Source organism: Haplochromis burtoni, unplaced genomic scaffold, assembly GCF_018398535.1.
Source record: "Haplochromis burtoni strain Fernald_Lab_line unplaced genomic scaffold, NCSU_Asbu1 Contig_30, whole genome shotgun sequence".
NCBI lineage: Eukaryota > Metazoa > Chordata > Actinopteri > Cichliformes > Cichlidae > Haplochromis > Haplochromis burtoni.
In genome coordinates this window covers 2,465,956-2,486,292 of record NW_024582391.1, presented here as the reverse complement: position 1 = coordinate 2,486,292, position 20,337 = coordinate 2,465,956, and the positions used below count along the sequence as shown (strand labels likewise).

The 20,337-nt window shown below is 39.8% G+C and overlaps 1 protein-coding gene across 2 annotated transcripts; it reads left to right on the top strand.

The window, feature by feature from the left end:
- Nucleotides 1-235: 235 nt before the first annotated feature.
- Nucleotides 236-19,864, top strand: odad2 (outer dynein arm docking complex subunit 2). Of its 2 annotated transcripts, none has more exons than XM_042219262.1 (22): nt 236-346; nt 957-1,204; nt 1,526-1,683; nt 2,034-2,238; nt 2,375-2,481; nt 4,138-4,274; nt 4,641-4,754; nt 6,920-7,047; nt 7,515-7,646; nt 7,791-7,922; nt 8,050-8,203; nt 8,603-8,749; nt 9,090-9,299; nt 10,187-10,420; nt 12,417-12,527; nt 12,639-12,793; nt 15,673-15,853; nt 15,946-16,007; nt 16,654-16,768; nt 18,264-18,452; nt 18,662-18,883; nt 19,496-19,864. In XM_042219262.1, exons 2-22 carry the CDS (start codon nt 981-983, stop codon nt 19,619-19,621), a joined length of 3,243 nt encoding a protein of 1,080 aa, XP_042075196.1. In that variant the 5' UTR covers nt 236-346; nt 957-980; the 3' UTR covers nt 19,622-19,864. The 2 variants fall into 2 exon arrangements, with proteins under 2 accessions (XP_042075196.1, XP_042075195.1); XM_042219261.1 differs by having other exon boundaries at nt 6,917-7,047.
- The last annotated feature ends 473 nt before the right edge of the window (nt 19,865-20,337 follow it).

Below are 20,337 nucleotides of genomic sequence, written 5' to 3'. Positions count from 1 at the left end.
TACAGTAAGTGATTGGGTCGCAGGACATGACTTGTAGGCTCATCATGGCACCGGACACCGGTACCCATCCCTATCAATAAGTGACAACAACAACACTTGACACCACCTTTCTTCTTCTTCTTCTTCTTCTTCTGTATATATAAAAAGTCGTTTTCTATCGTCATGTGTCAACTGAAACAATTGGTTTTGTGAATTTTGACTTAACTCGATTGCCGTTTCGTTTACCAGTGTCATGGCAACAAATGTGGGAGGGGCACTTACTAGAGCCGATAGTGGTCTTGTTTCTATGGACACTGTGGTTGACTAGCTATCAGTAAAGGTGTTGTAAAGCAAGTTAAAATACACGGTAAGTTTGTACTAATACAGATAAAAAACAGATAGTCATAACTTCATGACAGACAGCGGAAGAGACTTGCTTCATGGTGAATTAATGAGGAATACCTCGGTGTGGTTTCAGTTGTTGTATCTAATATTAGCTGAAGACCATCGGCTTTTCTAATAACGGGACTCTGTAGCATAAAAATACGCTTAACTGTAGTCACTCCTGTCCCAAGAAAGTGTGCTGGTGCTCTTCACAGTCTCGTTAACGCCGTTATTATAATACATTACTTGTTTATTTTTGCATTGCTGTCCTCTAGCGAGTTTTGATTGTTGGATATGTCTTTCTTTTGTTAAAGTTCTGCAGCTAACACAGACGTAAGGGTCTGGCTCTCTAGATTTTATTCAGCTATAATAATGATGGGAGGAGGGAGGGGATTATATAGTGTATATAGTACATGCCATTTATTTGAATGACCCACTATGGCCATCATGATACCAGTGCAAGCATCTGTCTTCTTTTTTTTTTTAAATTATCCATGAATCCATCCAGAAATATTTATTTATTTCCCGTCATATCCAACAAGCAAACCAAGACTTAAAAGGCTGTTTTAAATGGTTCCTTTGTTAATGTTAAGTTTTAGAGTATCCCAGACACAGCGATGGGGATATCATTGACCAGGGCTGCCCAGTGGACCATGGTCAGCTCCAGTACTGCAAAGCTGGCATCCACACCAATGAATGAGTCCTTGTTGAAAGAAATCCTGCACTTTGTGGAGCGCTTTAGTTCCCAACACCTACAGGAAGCTGAACATGTGTTTGAGGAGCCACTCCAGTGGAGTACCACTTTGGTGGCGTCTGATTTCAAAACAGACTACGACATCAGGTTGGTCTAATCATGAAGCGGGCAGCTGGCTGGCTCTCAGTATTATGTGTCTGTGCAGGATTTGCTGTCACCATGGTGTCCAAATGTTTTTACCTTAGACATACTCAAAGCTGCATGTGGACTGTAATTAATTTGTTTTTCAGCTTCAGTAAGATTGAGAACGTTCCACTGTATTTCATCAGAATGTCTGCTCTACTTTAAGTGTGTGGTTTCCTTTGTGTCTCATAGTATGAACCTGGAAAAGTACAAAAACAAAGACTCAGATCTCCATTAAGCATTTCAGGCAATTAAAGTTTCTTTTTTGTTTTATTTCCTACTCAGTGATTCAGATGTTCAGTCCCACGAAAGAGATAGTGAGGGCCATCCACTGCTGCAGCTCTCTCCACCGACTGTTTATGTACGCAGCTTCAGCCAGCTCTCTAAACTGCTTCATCTGGCAGATGATAAGAAGTTGGCGGAGGTTTGGGCATGTCTAGAAGGTAAATTTGAGTCCAATTTGCATCCTAAGCAGTCCAACCACCAGCATTCCTCGATAACCCACGGACTTAATGTGTTTGTCCTCCTTGTTACTGTGTACAGCCATCCAATTATGCCGCCATTGGTAATTCTTTCTCTGAACTAATATATATTTCTTTAACAGATGGACACATGATGAATATAGTAATACTTATTTCATACTGCCAGTGGATTTGTTATGGAGAGATAATATTAGCTTAGTTTTGAAAAGAAACAAAGTACAGTCAAAGCCAGATGTTTTTATAGTTCAGAATGAATCCAACTCATAGCATTTGAATTTGAATCGCTAAACCTCCCCTCTTTTGTTGTTCAGAAAACAGAGAGCCCCTGGTTAAGATTCTTGGTAGGAGCTTTTCCTCTGACCTGGCGATAGAAGCCCATGACGATGCAGTAAGTGTGGTAGACAGGACGAAGGAGGAAGGCTTATCTAAGGACTTGGAGGTCAAGGTCAAACTGTTTCAGTTGTTCCAAGACATGGACAAACAGATCCTTGACAAGCTTCTTAAAGACATATCAGAGTGAGTGCTCCACAATATTTCCATTTAGACATGTTCAAGCACATTTGAAACAGCCTATCTGATTGGACTAGGAAGCATATTGAAAAAAGTAACTACTAATGAATTATTGTTTTGTTTTCCTTAATATTCACAAAAGACAAGTAAGGCTGAACCCCAAAGCAGTGAAGAATGAAGTGGAAATCCTTCAAATGTTCTGCGGTGGAGGGGATAAAGGGCTGTTGAAGTCGCTGCGATACACATCAGGTTTGAATCAGTTCCACATTTTACTGGAATACGAGGAAAGCAGTCACTGTTAACTCTAATGCTGCATAAAAGCTGTGTTCTGCTGCTCTCAAAGACATGAGAGACAGATTCCAGTTTACAAAGTCATTTTTCAGCTCAGGTATTTTGCTTCATTGCATTGCATTTAGCAGCATGCACACATAATGACACATTTTATTCTATTCTACAGAAAAAGCAAACAAACAAAAAAAAACATTCAAATCCGATTTATATTGCAAGTATAACTATAGACATCATAACCAATGATATCATGCTGCACTGTTAGATGTCAGTAGATTAGCTACTGTAGGAAACATCAAAAACATGAAATTTAGACTGTGCCCCATGATGGCTGCACCAGCTGGTGTGGTTCAACTACTGTTTGCGTAAAAAGAAAATTGTTACACACTATATTTTTACTTTAATTCAAAACAATTTATATAGTGCCAAATCACAACCATCACCTTTATTTTGTAAGCTAAGCACCTAAAATAATACAGAGAAAACCTCAACAATCAGACAGCCCCTCTATGAGCAAGACAGCAGAGAAATTTAAGTGTTTTAATATATTAATATTTCATACTTTAAGGCTGCCTGTTTGTTTAAGGGAGATGAACAACACATTATAATTTTGCATAATTATATCACAGATGATAGACTAAATAAATAGATTTTAGGTAGATGCTTGTGCATTCTTAAAGTCCCTTCACCTAATTTATTTAAAAGTATTTTATAGCATATAACACCTTTAACTCCAGAAAATCATAAATCAAAATATGGATATTACCTGTCCACAGATTCATGGTGACATAACTGCTCTTTTAACTGTTTGGTATCTTCGCTTTGTTTGGTTGTTGTTGAAATGGTTTACATGATTTTCTGGCTGAGATTCGGAGGTTTCTATGGACACTACTCACGTCGGCACTTATATTTCTGACCTCTTGTTATAACCGATTAAACGCGATCTCCTCCCTTTTGCCCCCATTTTTCTGGGCATGGGTGCTTAAAAAAAACAAACATCTGTCTCCTATTTTTGTGTCACATAGGAAAGAAGCATCAATACCTGATAAGAGACTTATTAATTTGGCCTTGCTGTGTATTATTGTGGTGTTTGGTGCAGTTTTCTTGTTTTGTGGGGTTGTTGTTTTTTTCAAGTGGAGATGAATATCTCTAACAAGTTCATTTGTTCACATTTGCATATCTTAATTTTTAAGAGAAATGTGTTTGAGTTTGTATACTATATGCATATAAGGCAACCATTTCCTTTTTCAGTATTTTTGTGTGGTGCATTTTTCTCTGTTTTAACAAGAGGCACAAAGTACATTTAAGTCGACCTAAGATGGTGTGTTTTAATTTTTACATGGTCTTACTGAGGTGATGCAAAGTGAAACAGGCATTCTTTTTTTTTTTGGTAATGTGCTGGAAAAGCTTGAAAATGGACCTTGAAAGTGCTTAAAAAGTGCTTGAATTTGATGCTCAAAAATGCGTATGAACCCTGGTTAGAACCCTAACTTGAGTTCAGGAGATGAGGCTTGAAGCTGAATTCTTTTTTTCTGTGAAATAAACTCGAAAATCAACGGACTGTACCTTTAACCATTTCAAAGGTTATTAAGTTGGCTTTCTTGTTTTTGTTTTTAGACTTTGAATTTTCAAATGGCTATCGTGCCCCCCTGTGGAGACAGGTGCACGGTGACATTTGCTACCTTGTGATTGAGCCCTGTGACACTGAAACCCTCTACATTACCTGTAGCACTGCTGGGAGTTTTCTCAATGGGGTAAGACTAGAAGTGAAAGGTATGGAAGAGGATTAGGGCCACTGGAAAAAAAAAAGTGGGCACGTCTTTTTTTTTCTTCTTTTCCTGAATTCTGAGAAAAAAGTCAGAATTCGAACTTTTTTCTCAGATTTTTTTTCCAGTGGCCCTAATCCTCTTCCGTAGAAAGGCAGTGTGGTCCACATTGTGATCTTTTATATTTCTATGTACATATGACTTAAAACATAATCATTTCATTTTCACACAAGCTTTCAGATATGTTCCAACCTCAGCTCAACTGTAACTTTAACTAACAACAGCTGACATGTGAGCCACAATAAATTGTGGTTTTTGGAATAAAAAAAAGTTAATTTAACTTTGTTTTCACAGGGCATAAAACACGAGGGGGAGGAGAATGGATATGAGCGAACAAGTGATGCTTATGAAGACCTGGTAACACTTCTGAAGAGCAGATCTCCACATTTTGCTGAGAAAATAAACCAGGTAGAGTAGAATAATAGCAATTAACATAAACACATTAAGGTGTGTCTTTTTTTTTGCTGTGAATTGTAACTCTCTAAGCAAAAGTGTGTGGGTTCTCAAATGCCTCTTTGTCTTATGAACCTTCTCTCTAATCCTGTGATTTTATGACTGATGCTGTGTGATTCATATCTGTACACAGAGTTGGGATTCTGTAATCCAGGCTAAAAAATTTCGTTAGAGACCAAATAGACAGCAAAGCAGAGTATGCTTCTGGACATGACTTCAGTGATTGAGCAGTTGTTAGTATATGAACCTGCAGTGTCCCTGTTTTTTTACTTTTTATCAGACTTTGCTAATCAGTCAATAGTCTGCACCAACTCCCAGTTTATATTAGCATGTTGTACTACTCTCAGCCATTTAAGCTGAGTGAATGAATGTGAATTTTTTGCAATAGTGCAATACTATACATCTGTATATATGCCAGGATATACTGATGATAAGTGGACTACTGGAACTACTACTTGTCCATGTATGCCTTATACATGGACAAGGACTGACAACACAGAATTGATGGAATGCTACTATTCCAGCCAATGCAGTAAGAGATCAGTTATCTTTAACACATGTGGGAACTATGGATGAACACAAAAGCCAACATCCACACTGCCCAAGAAGCACCTGGCAGCTCACTGCAATGACATCAATAAAAGACGAAGCTGGAGTTTAAGAGGCTATTGCACAGTGGAAACAGTAGTGAGCAATATGGACATAATGAACCAACTGTAGTAAAAGAGACCAGCAGAATTGAACTAGTTGATACCCAGCTGCCTACAGGGACAGAAGGATCTAATCTTTATCAGAGGAAAAAGATTGTGCCCAACCTCAAGTAGCCACTCAACCAAGAGCAGGAGTCCCCCGGCTCACTGGCAAAATCCCATCAGTGAGGGAACATTACATCACCAGGATCATTAGCGAGGATATCAAGATGTCATTCAAACTGGGAACGTGTAGGCGAATAGCTGCAAAGAGAGGGAAGGTGATCCAAACTTGCTAGAAGATAGAATATCAGATAAAAAGTGCAGCTGCAAGTACCTTCTTATCCCACAGGCCAGTGGGAACTGAGGTGAAGTGAAGGCCTGCCATAGCCAAGTACCTCTAGAAGGTAAAAAAGGTTCTGAAAAGCAAACTGAACAGCAGGAATAAGATCATATGCTGATAGGGCATATGTATTGATGGAATAATAAGCTGGCCACAGGAGGTGATAGGTGGCATTGATGCCAAGACATAAAAAACTCCTTACAGTGCATTGAGGTCTCCACCTGAAGTCCGTGAAAGAGAGAGAGTAAGGATTAGTGAATGTCAGCGTCACAAGGATGAAACACGGAGTGAGTATCCTGGATTGTAGATCAGGAAGAAGGATTTGAGTCCGACCCCCCTCTCTCTCTCCCTGCTTTCCTGTCTTTCTTCACTGCATCTGTCCAAATAAAGGCTAAAAGCAAAAAAAGGACAGCACAGAGACATTGTGTATAGGAAACATCTGTGCCGCATGTGGACTAGACGTCCCCAAGTATCAATGGGAGAAACCACCAAAGTTGGCTGAGAACAACAGGGCTAATTTCCTGTAGTACTTTTGAGTTCCAGGCAGACAAGTACGAATTTGTCCATTTCTCATATAGTAGAATTGGAGAAAGTTGGTTAGCCTAGTAAAGTCAAACTGTGGGTTTGTATATTGACATATGTTTCCAATAGCACTTTGTGTTTTATAAAACACAAGCCAATGAAAAAAGCAATTGGGCATGCTTGGCTCTAGCTAATGCACAAACACAGCCCAAATAAATAAGTCCATATATTGTTGAGTACGGGCTCTTATGTCAATTTTGTGTTTTTAATTATAACTTTTTACTCTTTCGTGGTTTTTATATGAGTCTTCCTTGAGTGGCATGACCAAGACTTTGTCAGACATAGAGTTGCAAAAATGGATGGAAAATACAGCACGCTGATTGACAAGAAGTCAAGGAAATGCTAATCAGCTTAATCAGAATAGCTTTTTTTATATAAGCAAGAATTTGAGAAATGTCCAGTCAGATTACAAAGCACTTTACAGTCAAGTTTCGCTTGTTTTGTTGCAAATTGGAAGAGGTATTTACACTCATTCTTCAACTTCTCGCTTTCCCCCTTACCAGCAGGCTTCTGCAGTTCAAGAACTATCAACAAAAAAGGAAAAGACTGTGAATGAGCAACTACAGCTTGAGCTGCACACAACACGTAGGAACATATATGAACCAAGACCAAGTGGTATCTTGTCTACATGTGGGTATGTGATGATTCCTCACTTAAGAATTCTTCTGAATATTCATTGCATTGCAGGTATTCTTCTTGAAGAGCAGATGAACTTTGATGACCATGATGCCAAACCTTTAATGCATGTGTTTAGTGTATCTGCTAAGATGTTATAAAAACATGGTTATATGGTTTAGAAATTCAAGGGAAACCCTCTTTGCTCTCTGCTAAACACAAAACTTAGGAATAAGTATGAGAAAAGAATCCCCAAAAGATCTATCAAATTTGGTCTTTGATTGATAAATAGATCTAGCAAGGGCTGAGCTGTTGCAGCTTTACCTCAGGATATTTGTACCCATCTGAGGAGAAACTGGTCTTTTTAATCTTAATTGCTTAAAAATGCTGAACCCTGTCCTGAATTGTTAAATAATGATTATGCCAGAAAAATGACCATCTCAAAATAGAAGTAGGTATAATGAGTCTTATTTCACATCATTACAGTAAAACAGAGGAAAATAAAGGCCATAAGAGTTCTGAAGAGGAGGAAAAAAGTCTTAGACAAGGAGCCAAGAGCAAAATAAAAGCAGAATTCTCTGCATCTTCTTCACCTGGACACATGTCCTCCCAAAAACGGTAAGATCTCTTTTGTCAAAACCTACAAGGGTTCCTTCTTGCACTGCAGCTGGGCTAAATTAAACTAAGCAGAGGTTAAAAGTGCAAGGGATCTGATTGTAGCCATGAAGCAGCTATAATGACTCTTATTTCTCCTCATTATAGTAAAACAGAGGAAAATAAACCCCTAAAGAGTTCTGAAGATGAGCACAAAAATCTAAGACAAAGAGCCAAGAGCAAGACGAAAGCAGAATTATCTGCATCTTCTTCACCTGGACACGTGTCTTCCCAGAAACTGTAAGTTTTCCTTTTAAGAGTTTCCTCTAGATCTGCAATTGGGGTAAATTCAACCAAGAGGTTAGACATATAGGGTTTTGATTGTATGTCTAATTAAAAAGGCAGAAGTTGCTCTTGTGTATTTTAGGAAGACATCAGCAGGAGCCCTGCCAGGGGAACTTTTCAGTGAGAGCTCCACTGAGAGTGAAGAGGAAGAGGAGCAGCCATATCGCCATCCAGAGACTAACACAGACCTGCCCTCTGAATACTGGCAAATCCAGAAACTGGTTAAGTATCTCAAGGTATGATAAGTTCACTCTGCACAACAGAAGCAAACTCAGGTTTCACAAAAACCTCTTTGTGTGTGTGTGTGTCTGGACGCCACACAGCACAGTTATTTATAGTTTGCCCAGTAGTCATTTTATAATATCATTACCATTAGATGCTGAAACCTACCATGAGCCAAACTGAACACCAGGAATTCAGCAAATCATTTTTTTTCTATCAGTGTTAACCAGCACAACGCTAAACACTTAAAGTACAAGGCTGTGGCATTAATGAAACAGCTCCAGCATTTGTAGCATTATGAAAAGAAACAACAGAGTAAGAGGGATGAGCAGTATGAGAGAATGGAGAATTCTTAATGTTATTTCCTCCTCTCCTACTTTTTAATTCATTTGTGTTTGAAATTATTGTTTCAGGATGGTGACCAGATAGTCACTGTTGACACTCTTTGTGCCATGATGGACTTTAATTTGATGCAGGAGTCATGCCAAATGGCTATCCAGGACACAGGTGGCCTTAAAGTCCTCCTTAACTTGCTGGATACAGATGAACACAAATGCAAAGTGAGTAGCCATGGCAAAGTTGGACCTGCATGGCCTGCTGGCATGAACAGAGCTGGCCATGTGTGCCAGCCTGTGTTTTAGTTTCAGGAACATGAGTGCAAGGTAGAAAGCATGCTGTTTTAAAAATGGGGTAGCAATTATTCTATAGCATTCCTAATGAGATGTGTGGGTTGGTGCTTTTCAACTTGGTTGTACTGCAACATTTTATCTACTTTTAGTGGAAAGTTTTGCTACTTTTTTGGCTACTAGAGACCTCTTGTAGGCATAAGTTTCTTTATCATAAAACAAACATAATTTTTAACTGGTTATATTTAATATTAATGTGTGTTCTTGTGATTAGATCGGATCTCTAAAAATACTGAGAACCATCAGCCACAACTCGCAAATCCGTCGGGTTATTGTTGACATGAGAGGCGTGCAGAGCATAGTGAAGATCCTGGACTCACCAGTCAAGGAACTGAAGGCCTTAGCTGCCGAGACCATCGTTAACGTGGCCAAGTTCCGCAGAGCAAGAAGAAATGTCAGGTTATATGGTGGTATCAATAAACTGGTGAGTGTAAGCACAGTAAAATGTAAGTTCAGAGTGTGACATGGCTCAAGCTCTACAATCCCATGGTGAGGAATGCAGCAGGAAAAAACACTGCAGATTTGAACCTGATCTTTCTGTAATGGTAATAACGAAGAATGTCCAACAGTGGCAGATTTTCCTTGAAAACACAGGTCAGCTTATTTATGATGTAGTATTTCTTTGTAAAAACCTCAGAAAACCTGAAAACTTTGAGAAAAATTTTGTTTTATTCTGATGAAATCCATATATTAACATAGTTCAAAGGGTTTTTTTTGTTGTTTTGGCTTCCTTGAAGTAAAGAATTATATTCCCTTTTCACACAATAGATGCCTGATAGTGGTCATCAATTTTTTTTTAAATTAGAAAGTGGGTGCTGGGTACCAGATAGAATGTCTCCTACATCCTCTGACCTGCATTTGTGATTATTGATGGAGGGATCTTTGACTGGACTGCCTTCCTAATTTAGCCACCATGTCTTGTTTATTTTGTTCAGCTCCAAATCAAATGAACACAGAATGATGGCTTTAAATGGTCACACCGGGCTTTTCAGCATCAACATCTATCCTGACAGTTTTCCACTCCTAGCTTCTCTGTTGTTTTAATTCTCTCTGAATGAAATGTTCTAGTAACAGAACTTTAATCCCACCCATCATGACCAAAAATGAGCTATTTCCATCTGGAACCATCAATTATTACCCAAATCTAGCAAATACATTTTTTGAGTTTAGTTCTTGAATTTGTGTTAGGCTCACAGATCTTATATGTAGAGAATATCAGATTAAATACAGAGTGTGTTTGCTTGTCTGCACACAGCTTCATCTGTGTGTTTATATACATGTAAGTTTTGGGGTGTCTATATTTCCAATCAGGTAAAGCTGCTGGACTGCCTTCCTAATTTAGCCAGCCTTACTCCCAGCCAGGAGGAGGATATAGAGGTGGCCTGTTGTGGGGCTTTAGCATTATGGAGCTGCAGCAGGAGCACCAAGAACAAGAAGGCCATTCGGAAGGCTGGGGGTATCCCTCTGCTGGGACGCCTGCTCAAGTCTCCACTTCAGAAAATGCTTATTCCAGTGGTTGGCACCCTACAGGAATGTGCTTCAGAGGTGAGAGGGGCCTAGGATTGACAACAAGTTGTCAAATTAAAACATCTATTCAAAGTGTTAAAACAAATACTGCAAATCATTTTTATTAAATGACAATGCCAGTAATTTCCCTTTCTTTTTTATTTGTAAATACATTTATAGAACTGATAATAGTTTTGCATTTTCTAATTAGTTTTTATTTTTATTTCATTTTAACTTTAAAAAAAATTTAAATTTAGTTTCAGAGTTAACTTTCTTATTTACATTTTCTTTGTTGTTGTTTAAAAATGTTTAGTTTTTAGTTTCTGCTGGTTTTCTACTAGTTTCAAAGCTTGTGACCATAGGTGAGGGTAGGGACGTAAATAGACCGGTAAATCGACAGCTTTGCTTTCACATTTAGCTTTCTCTTGACCACGACGGACGAGTACAGCAGCCGCAATCTATTTGCCCCTCTTCTGCCCCTGTCTTCCCTCAATCAAGGGAACAAGAATCCCTCCACTTGGGACAGCAACGAGCCCCTTATCTGGAGGGGTCAAAATATTTACCCTATTTCTGCTGATGGCCATGGCCTTAGACGTGTAGGAGTTAATTCTCATATTCACTGGTTCATGCTCGATTGTGAATTGCTCCAGTGTGAGCTGGAGACCACCGCCTGCAGCCAACAAGACCACATGAGATACTGGGTGCCACGAACCGTAACTTTCCGATGCTTGGTTGTTCATACAAATTCTGTGCTTAAAGGTTATGAACAAAATGTGTGACATAGGAGAGCACTGGATGAGCACAAAACAATTCTGACTTATTGTCATTCTTTTCTTAACTCTCCCCACAAAGTTGGAAGCATGAACTTGTCAGAAATGCTTTGGTATGCTGAAAATTTTTTAATTCCTTCTACTGGAACTAAGGGGCAAAGCCCAAGTCCTGAAAAACAACCACACACCATAATCCCCCATCCACCAAACTTTACACTTGGCACAGTGCAGTTAGTCAAGTATCACTCCAACCACCAAACCAGACTCTTCCAGCCAGAGAAGCATGATTTTTCACTCCAGGCATGCTTTACAACATCGCATCCAACACTTTGCATTGCACTTATAGATGTAAGGCTTAATTGGAGCTCCTCGGCCATGGAAAACAAATCCATGAAGCTCTCTATGCACTGTTCTTGAGCTAATACCACTAATAGTTGACTGTCAGCTGTCTAGTAGCTAGGAAGTATTCATGGCTGGACTTGTTGCACAGGTGGCATCCTATCACAGTGCAACGCTGGAATTCACTGAGCTCCTGAAAGCAACCCATTCTTTCTTTCTAATGTTTATAGAAACAGTGTGCATTCCTAAGTGCTTGATTTTATATACCTGTGACCACAGAAGTGATTGGAACACCTACATTCAGTGATTTGGATAGATGAGTGAATACATTTGGCAATATAGTGCAGGTCCAATAACAGAACACCATTTGGTTTTACTATTGTTGCCCATATGAGTGTGGAAGTCTCCTAGTAGGAAAACAGAGGCTCCAGACAGAGCACTGTCGAGCACACCACCCAGCAACTCCAAGAAGGGTGGATACTCTGGGTACACTGGGTACTCCAAGCGCAAACAACATCCAGGACCTATTCCCTGGCTTGCAGGTGCAGGGATCAAATGCTCTTGTCCACTGATTAAAACTCTAATTCAAGGATGCCCACCGCAGCCCACCACCTCCCATTGAAGGCAACTCTAGACTAGAACAGAGTCCAGTCCTTCTCTAGGAGACTGGTTCCATAGCTCAAGCCATGTGTTGAGGTGAGGCTACATCTAGCCAGTATCTCTCAACCTCACACACTAGTTCAGGCTCCTTCCCCACTAGAGAGGAGACTGGGAGGCTGGGACTCAGTCGCCAGCCTCAATAGCTGCCAATTGGTCCTCCATGGCCTTCACTCTTGGCTGCTGCCTGAGACACACTGAGCCTAACCCTACAGCACCTCATGGTTCATTCATGGTTATGTGATTTGTTTATTCTTGTGTCACTACAGGAGAGCTACAGGAATGACATTCAGACTTTAGGCATGATCAAAGATTTGGTCAGAAACCTAAGCAGTGACAACGATGAGCTACAAATGCACTGTGCCAGTGCTATCTTTAAGGTACCGTGTTTCTTGTCTGTGTCTTGGATCCATTGGAGAATAAAGGATTTGGACTAAAAGAGTTCTATACAGTGTTAACATAGCTCTCACTTCTTTCTTTTTGCTCTGCAGTGTGCAGAGGATAAGCAAACCCGTGACCTGGTGCGCAAGTATAAAGGTCTGCAGCCACTGGTCTCACTGCTGCATAAAGCAGACAACAAGCAACTTCTGGCTGCTGCTACCGGAGCAATATGGAAATGTTCCATAAGCCAGGAGAATGTAACTAAGTATGAATACCTCAGACAGCACAGCGGTACCACTCATTAACACACACAGATTTTAAAAGAGAATATAAAAGAGACACAAAGAACAATGTATTCATAACTTTTTAGTGTTCGTTATTAGATGTAACAGATTAGTATGACTTTGACAAATCTCTTGATGAAATAGGTTGATAGCAGTAAAACACTGAATCGTCCACATATGCCCATGCCTTTCGAACATATGTTTGCCAGGATGATGCAGTCTGTGAACACATGAGTAGCAGCGGTGGATATAGAACGCATCCTGCCGACTTCTGTGCATGAGGGACATTATACCATCACCACATGTTATTTTTATAGATTTCAGTTTTTTCCACAGCTAAACAAAAGGATCAGCGTGGATGCTGATTGCATAGACGTCAGGGATGTGTTGGTTATTCCCTTCAGTTTAGCAAATGAACTCATAAGCTAGTCTGTTGTAATAATTGTTATGATTTTAAAAAAAAGTACTATATGAAGTTGAAAGCTTTTTGCTGAGGTGAGAAAATGCATTTTTTCTTATGTGTAGTTCAGATTTTAGTGGAATTCTAAAAATAAATAGAAAAAGGGTTCAGTAGCACTCACAAGGCTTTCTGCACTTCATATATCATAACTGACACAATGAAAGCTTCACTGGCCATGACTAATTTAGCAGCTTAAAACACTTGCTGTCAGTACAGGGTCTCTGCCTCACTTAATGAATTGTCACACTATAAAACAGTTATCCAGCTACCGATAATGATAATAATAATAATAATAATAATAATAATACTAACAGAAGAAGCGCTCAGACAGTGCAAACCTCAGCCAAGGCAGCTCACTCTCTGGGCAGTATTTACTTTCAAGGAAACAGTATTGTATTTTGTTCCTATTGTTTTCTTTGTTCTTTGAAAGTGAGGTCAGAGGTCAAATGTTACATGATATTTGGATGAAAACTATAAAGTAATATTTAGAATTCCCATATGCCAGTATCACTTCCTAAATGTTTCCACTACAAACAATGGCAGTAGAATTTTAAGCAGTTTACGACATAAAAGACATTTTATGAACATTTGACCTTGAAAGAGAGGTGAGAGGTCCAAAGTAATGTGATATTTAGAATCTCTTATATGCTGTTATCATACAAACAATGGCAGTAACAAACATAGTTTTAAATAGGTCTTTGTAGGGTACTTTCTCTATGTTGACAATACATTCTACACTTGAAGCTATTTACCAATTTTTGACCAATTAATTATCAACTCAACCTTTGAACTTTTAAACATGACCCCACTCTACAGCCTTAGACATTTTTATAAGGATTATAAAAACAATTTTAGTGTTTACAGAAAGAATGACATGCATGCATGCACACACACACAAACACTTTCACGTACATAACCTCCATGGGAGAAGAAATGATGCCATTAATCTTATGTAAAGCACATTTAGTGACACTACAAAGACTAAAAAACACTTTGGTTGTCCTCACTCTAACTTTAACTTATCACAAAGGTTGACAGCATTCTCTCATTTTGTGGTTTGGTTTCCATGTGTCGTGTTATATTTTGTTTTTTGGATGACATGCACAGCTGGATATGAATGAAAGTGAAATTGGCCACCTCTTCGGGAGGAAACCAGCATGATGTACAGCAAATGTTTTTAATGCCCACTTGAATGTGTAAGTGGATCTGTTTTTTCGGACTCTCTCAGGCTTATCACTTAACCTTCTAGGACCTGGCATCCACATATTTGGACATCACATTTTGGGTTATTTAGACCAAAATACTCAATTTTGCTCGACAAGGGCCTGATATCCACTTACGAGGACGTTATACTGCTACTGTTCTATCAAAATTTTAAACGAATATCCTCATATGTGGCTCTTATTTTTCTTAAAAACAAAAATAAGGCCCCAATGTGACCAAATATCAAAGAGAAATGAAAAATGCATGCCGTAGAGGAGTGCGGGTCTTAGGAGGTTGAAATGTCTAGGTCGGACAAAAGTTTGGAATGAAGCGACAGAGCCATTACTGTCAAAAAGGAAAGGCTGTTAATGGTAACAGGGTTTTAGGGGCATGCGCTCATTTCAGAATCAGTCACAGGCTGAGTGGCATACTAAAATGACAATCATTTTTGAATATGTTTTGTTACAGGAGTATTGAGAGGGACGTCGACTTTCTTTTCTTTTCCGTCATTAAGTTCATGGTCAAATGAGACCCTGTGGCCCACTGCAAACAACAGGATGTTTTTTTCTTTTCTGTGACTGATGATTTACATGGTCTGGACAGCAGCACATATTAGCCATTTTCTTGATTAATGATAATACAGACATTGATTCCATGGTGCAGTTAAAAGGCAAAACTGGAGCCACACAGTGTGCTGGCTGTTGACATTTGACATTTATTTTTGACTTAGTGTTCTTCCCATTGTAGATATGCATATATTTTCCTAGTATTTCATGCTGGATTTAGTCAGAAACGGCATGAAAGGAGAAGGGGAGTAGAGGTGGGTTGCAGTGTGGCTTGCAGATGCAACTAAGTCAATGCTAAGTTTGAGTAGTATGCCCTGCATGGGGTTCTAGACATAGTGATAGTCATCAGTCTGTTGTTCAAACCACTTCACACCGTGGTCCAGACATGGTTCAGACCAGTGAATGGATTAAAAAGTGAGATAAGAAGTACTTTATTCATCCCCTGACTTTCCACCTATGTATTTTTTTGCTGCCAATGGTAGCACAAATGTTTACAGTTCCCAGTCTAGCACAACCTGGTAAACACTACTAAACTCTTAGTGTTGTTTTACATTCTTTGGTTAATATAATTAATTGCTAAATTATTCTAAGTGATATCATACAACCCCAGTTTTGTCTTCTTTCCTTAAAGGTTTCAAGAGTACAAAGCCTTGGAGATCTTGGTGAATCTACTAACTGATCAACCCGAAGAAGTCTTGGTCAATGTAGTGGGAGCCCTGGGAGAATTTGCCCAGATACCTGCTAACAAGGCTGCCATCCGTGAGTTTGGAGGCATCAAACCACTAGTTAAGTTGCTCACAAGCCCAAACCAGGTATCTAGATTTTTTTTCTATTTTTGCATTAATGGTGATGCCATTTTTACAACTTGCTCCTTTACCGATTCATCTTCCTGTAATCTAACCAGACGCTGCTTGTGAATGTTACCAAAGCAGTGGGTGCCTGTGCAACAAATAAGGATAACATGGTGTAAGTCTGTCTCTTTCTGTACATCACAAGTACAATTTACACAAGACAAGCTGCCTGTTAAAATGTGATGTGTCTGACTCATATATTCATATATTCATACACTCACATATTCTTGACAATACGGTCATACCGTTTTACAAAAGAATGACATCAAGTCAAGGATCTAAACACGGTATCATTAACTGGTCATGCATTGATGCTTCAAGAAATCTCCTGTTTTTTACATTTGTAATTATGCAGGTAGGTTACCCTGTTATCCCCGGCTTAATGACAGGTTTTAAAAGCTTTGTTTATTGTACCTGCTGTGTTAAATGTGGTTGTGGTTTAATTCCCAGTGTTTTACTATCGGCCTGCAGTCATTGTTAGGAGGTGAGCTGGTCAGACTAACATACCTAAACCTAAATACAACTTAATGTCAGAATTCACGTTGTTAGTTATCTATTAGTGCTAACTAACAATAAACCCATTACATGTGTTTGGGATAAAAAGCCCAATAAAAAATTGTTAGTATGATAAAATATAGCCAGTTACTGTGGGGAGTTTCACACAGTGGGCAAAATGTGTTTACAATTGTTTATTTGTTTGTTCATTCCGTCTTTCATTCCCTCTTTTCTCACAACACTTCCATGTCTTTCTCTCTCTTCAGAATCATTGACCAGCTTGATGGAATCCGTCTGGTGTGGTCGCTGCTAAAAAACCCCAGTGCAGATGTTCAGTCTAGTGCTGCTTGGGCTCTTTGTGCATGCATTGAAAATGCAGAGGTATGTATTTCTTTAGTTGTCTGTGACTTAAAACTGGGTCTTTTGTGTCTCCTGTTTGTGTGAAGTGAAGCACATATTTATCTTGTAAATCAAAGAGTTCTGCAGTGTTTTTGCCAGACTGAGTAAATATCCTGTGGCATGGCTTCTGATTTCCCAGCTGAAAATCTTCTCTGAACATGCTACCAGCTCCAGAGGCACACAGCTGGGGTGGCTGTAGCTCAGAGGACAGAGCAACCATGCACAGAATAACATTGTATTCATTTGTAACCGTGGTATGTTAAAAGCATAGAAAACATATAAACTTATGAAATGCTGTAAATTAAATATTGATGTACCCACTGTGTCCAAATCCAGTGGACTACCACCTTTAAACCTCTAGCTCAGCAGTTTGGACATTTTTGTGTTGTTATTGTGAGCCAGTATTTGAACAAGGTTATGCTAAGTTGTGTGGTTAGCAAGGCCAATCCATATTTTGGACCAGTGTAGATTCCAGCTAAATTGAGCTTTAACACAGAAAATAATTTAAGCATCAGTTACTCGTGTTGTTTGTCAGAGTCCACTTCAGTGATTTGAAAGTTGATAGATCGATAGATTGATTTATAGATAGATAGATGATAGATAAAAATTTAAATTAAAAAGAAAAAAAATGTGGAGGAGTTCAAGTATCTCGGGGTCTTGTTCGCGAGTGATGGGCGGAGGGAGCCGGAGATCGACAGACGGATTGGGGCTGCAGCTGCAGTAATGCAGACGCTGCACCGGTCCGTCGTGGTGAAGAGGGAGCTGAGTGTAAAAGCGAAGCTCTCAATTTACCGGTCGATCTACGCCCTACCCTCACCTATGGCCACGAGCTGTGGGTAGTGACCGAAAGAACGAGATCGCGGATACAAGCGGCAGAAATGAGCTTCCTCCGAAGGGTGGCTGGCCTCTCCCTTAGAGATAGGGTGAGAAGTTCGGCCATCCGGGAGGGGCTCAGAGTAGAGCAGCTGCTGCTCCACATCGAAAGGAGCCAGCTGAGGTGGTTCGGGCATCTGACAAGGATGCCCCTGGGCGCCTCCTGGGTGAGGTGTTCCAGGCATGTCCCACCGGGAGGAGGCCCCGGGGCAGACCCAGGACACGCTGGAGAGATTATATCTCTCGGCTGGCCTGGGAACGCCTTGGTTTCCCCCGGATAAGCTGGAGGAGGTGGCTGGGGAGAGGGAGGTCTGGGCCTCTTTGCTTAGGCTGCTGCCCCCGCGACCCGGCCTCGGATAAAGCGGATGAAGATGGATGGATGGATGGATGGATGGATGGATGGATGGGTGGAAGAAAAAAAATGTAAATGCTTGCATTCTGTTTTTATTTACATTTTAAAAGGCATCCTGATATTTTCTGGAAACAGGGTCGGGCTTTGTTAGTACTTATTCACTGGATCCACTGGACTGGATTCTTAGGACTGCTCCCCTATTGATCATCTTCTGTGTTCGTTTGCAGCTAATAACAGACTTTTTGACTCTAGGATGCAGGAGAAACTGCACGCTCGCTCATCGGTGGATTCCAACTGATTGTTAAATTGCTGAGCTCAACAAACAATGAGGTGCTGGCAAGTATTTGTGCTGCCATCTGCAAAATAGCCAAAGATGAGGAGAATCTGGCAATCCTCACTGATTTCGGGGTTGTCCCATCGCTGGCCAAGCTGACTAACACAGTAAGAACACCTCACTGCTGGAGAAAAACAACAGGGTTGTAGTGTTGTTGTCAGTATTCATATACCGTCTTTATGCTGAGTTTAGGTGCTCTTTAATCACTCACTGCTGTATGAATCCAGCTAATGAGGGGTGCATTAGTAGACACAACTTGTTCTGGGCAATGTAAAAAATGCTGTCTGGGATTCAGTAGCGTCTTATTTCTCTCCAGACTCATGACAGGCTCCGTCACCATCTTGCTGATGCCATCGCACAGTGCTGCATGTGGGGCAGCAATAGGGCATCATTTGGTGAGGCTGGAGCTGTGGCACCACTTGTGCGTAACCTTAAGTCGAAAGAAGGCTCGGTACAGCGGAGCACAGCCATGGCCCTGTATCAGCTGTCAAGGAATCCCAACAACTGTATTACCATGCATGAAAAAGAAGTAGTTCAGGTCAGTTACAGTGCTGTGGTACCTAGATATCTGACTCCAAAATTCAGTCACATTCAAACTGCTTTTTTGTTTCCTCCATTTAGACTTACATTTTTATTAGATTTTTTTTAATGGGTGGTAAGATTTAAGAAATACTTTTTAAATCTGTGTCTATGTTTGCCCTTATTAATGTACCAGTTAAGAGTTGCAACACTACTCCATAATGTATATTTGGATTTTAATCACATGAAACACAAATGTTTCACACACACTCCTCGACACTGAGCAGACTGCTTTTGTATTTTTCTACAAAATAATGTGGTTATAAGTAGAAGAACAGCAGTTTTTTAGATTTTAACCGGACTTATTCTGTAAGTTCACAGCTTTTTCACCCACAGGCTAGCTCACTTCATCTTCTGGTTTTTCTGGGAAAATCCTAGGAATGCCTTGCCTCTGCTTCTTTGCTAACCACACCGATGTGTGGACTGGTGTATTATAATGCATCTCATGCTTTGAAATGTGATGTGTTTCTGGTGTTTTAATTCAGTTTTGAGAAACACTCTTTAGTAAATGAGATTTGTTGGGAATACATTCTTCTGCTGGTTGTCAGCTCTGTCCTGTATACTTCCACAGCCACTGATCCACATGATGGGATCCGATGACGAGGAGCTTCAGGAAGCTGCTGCCGGCTGTGTGCGCAGCATCCGACTACTGTACATGGCTAACAGGAATGCTGAGTTATTCACTTTTAGAAACTGATCACAGCAACACCCCTGGATATGTAAGAGGGACTATACAAAAATGATCAGCGCAGTTATGTAATGTGTTACTTTAAAGAACTGTGTTTTTCCAGGCTTATCAAATTTCGTTTGGACCATTTAATTGTTAGAAAAAAAAAATCCTACACTTTCTGCTCTAATAACGAAACTGTTCACTGAACTGTCTGAACTGTCTTTCAGATATATTCTATCTGTTGGTTTCAAATAAACTGCTTTACCTTGATCGACGAGTGTATATTTGTTGGCTTTCTTGTTTCGATTTCAACAGGGAACTTTAATCCTGAGCTCCTACTTTACAGCTCAGGTGCCTACAACAGAGTATTAGGACCGATTTAAGAAAAAAATGTGTTCATTTTGAGAAAAAAGTTGAAAGTTAAATGTGGATATTAAAGTTGTCATTTGAAGTCAAACAACTGCCACAGCTGCTTGACCCTCTACAAAATGCCTCGTATCGATGAGGTAGTGAAAACCTTGATCAGTCATCTTATTGTGTCTTGTGATATAGCATACATGCTCTTTACTACATGAGGCTATAACAGTGATATCCTTGCATCTGTTCATTGCCAACCATTTCACTTTGTACAAATCCAGCCAACTCTTCAAGTTTGAAGATAATCTGTACTCAGGTCTACTAATTTATAATTACTCAGGCTTCATTAATGACTAGTTATAATATTGCTTTGCAGTATGATGTTC

What these genes read in the sequence shown, in the direction of transcription:
- odad2 (XM_042219261.1), top strand. Translation starts at nt 981, where the DNA reads ATGGGGATATCATTGACCAGGGCTGCCCAGTGGACCATGGTCAGCTCC. An exon ending in ATGGTGGTATCAATAAACTG is followed by an intron (nt 9,300 to 10,186) that starts GTGAGTGTAAGC and finishes ATTTCCAATCAG; the next exon opens with GTAAAGCTGCTGGACTGCCT. An exon ending in ATGAAAAAGAAGTAGTTCAG is followed by an intron (nt 18,884 to 19,495) that starts GTCAGTTACAGT and finishes ATACTTCCACAG; the next exon opens with CCACTGATCCACATGATGGG.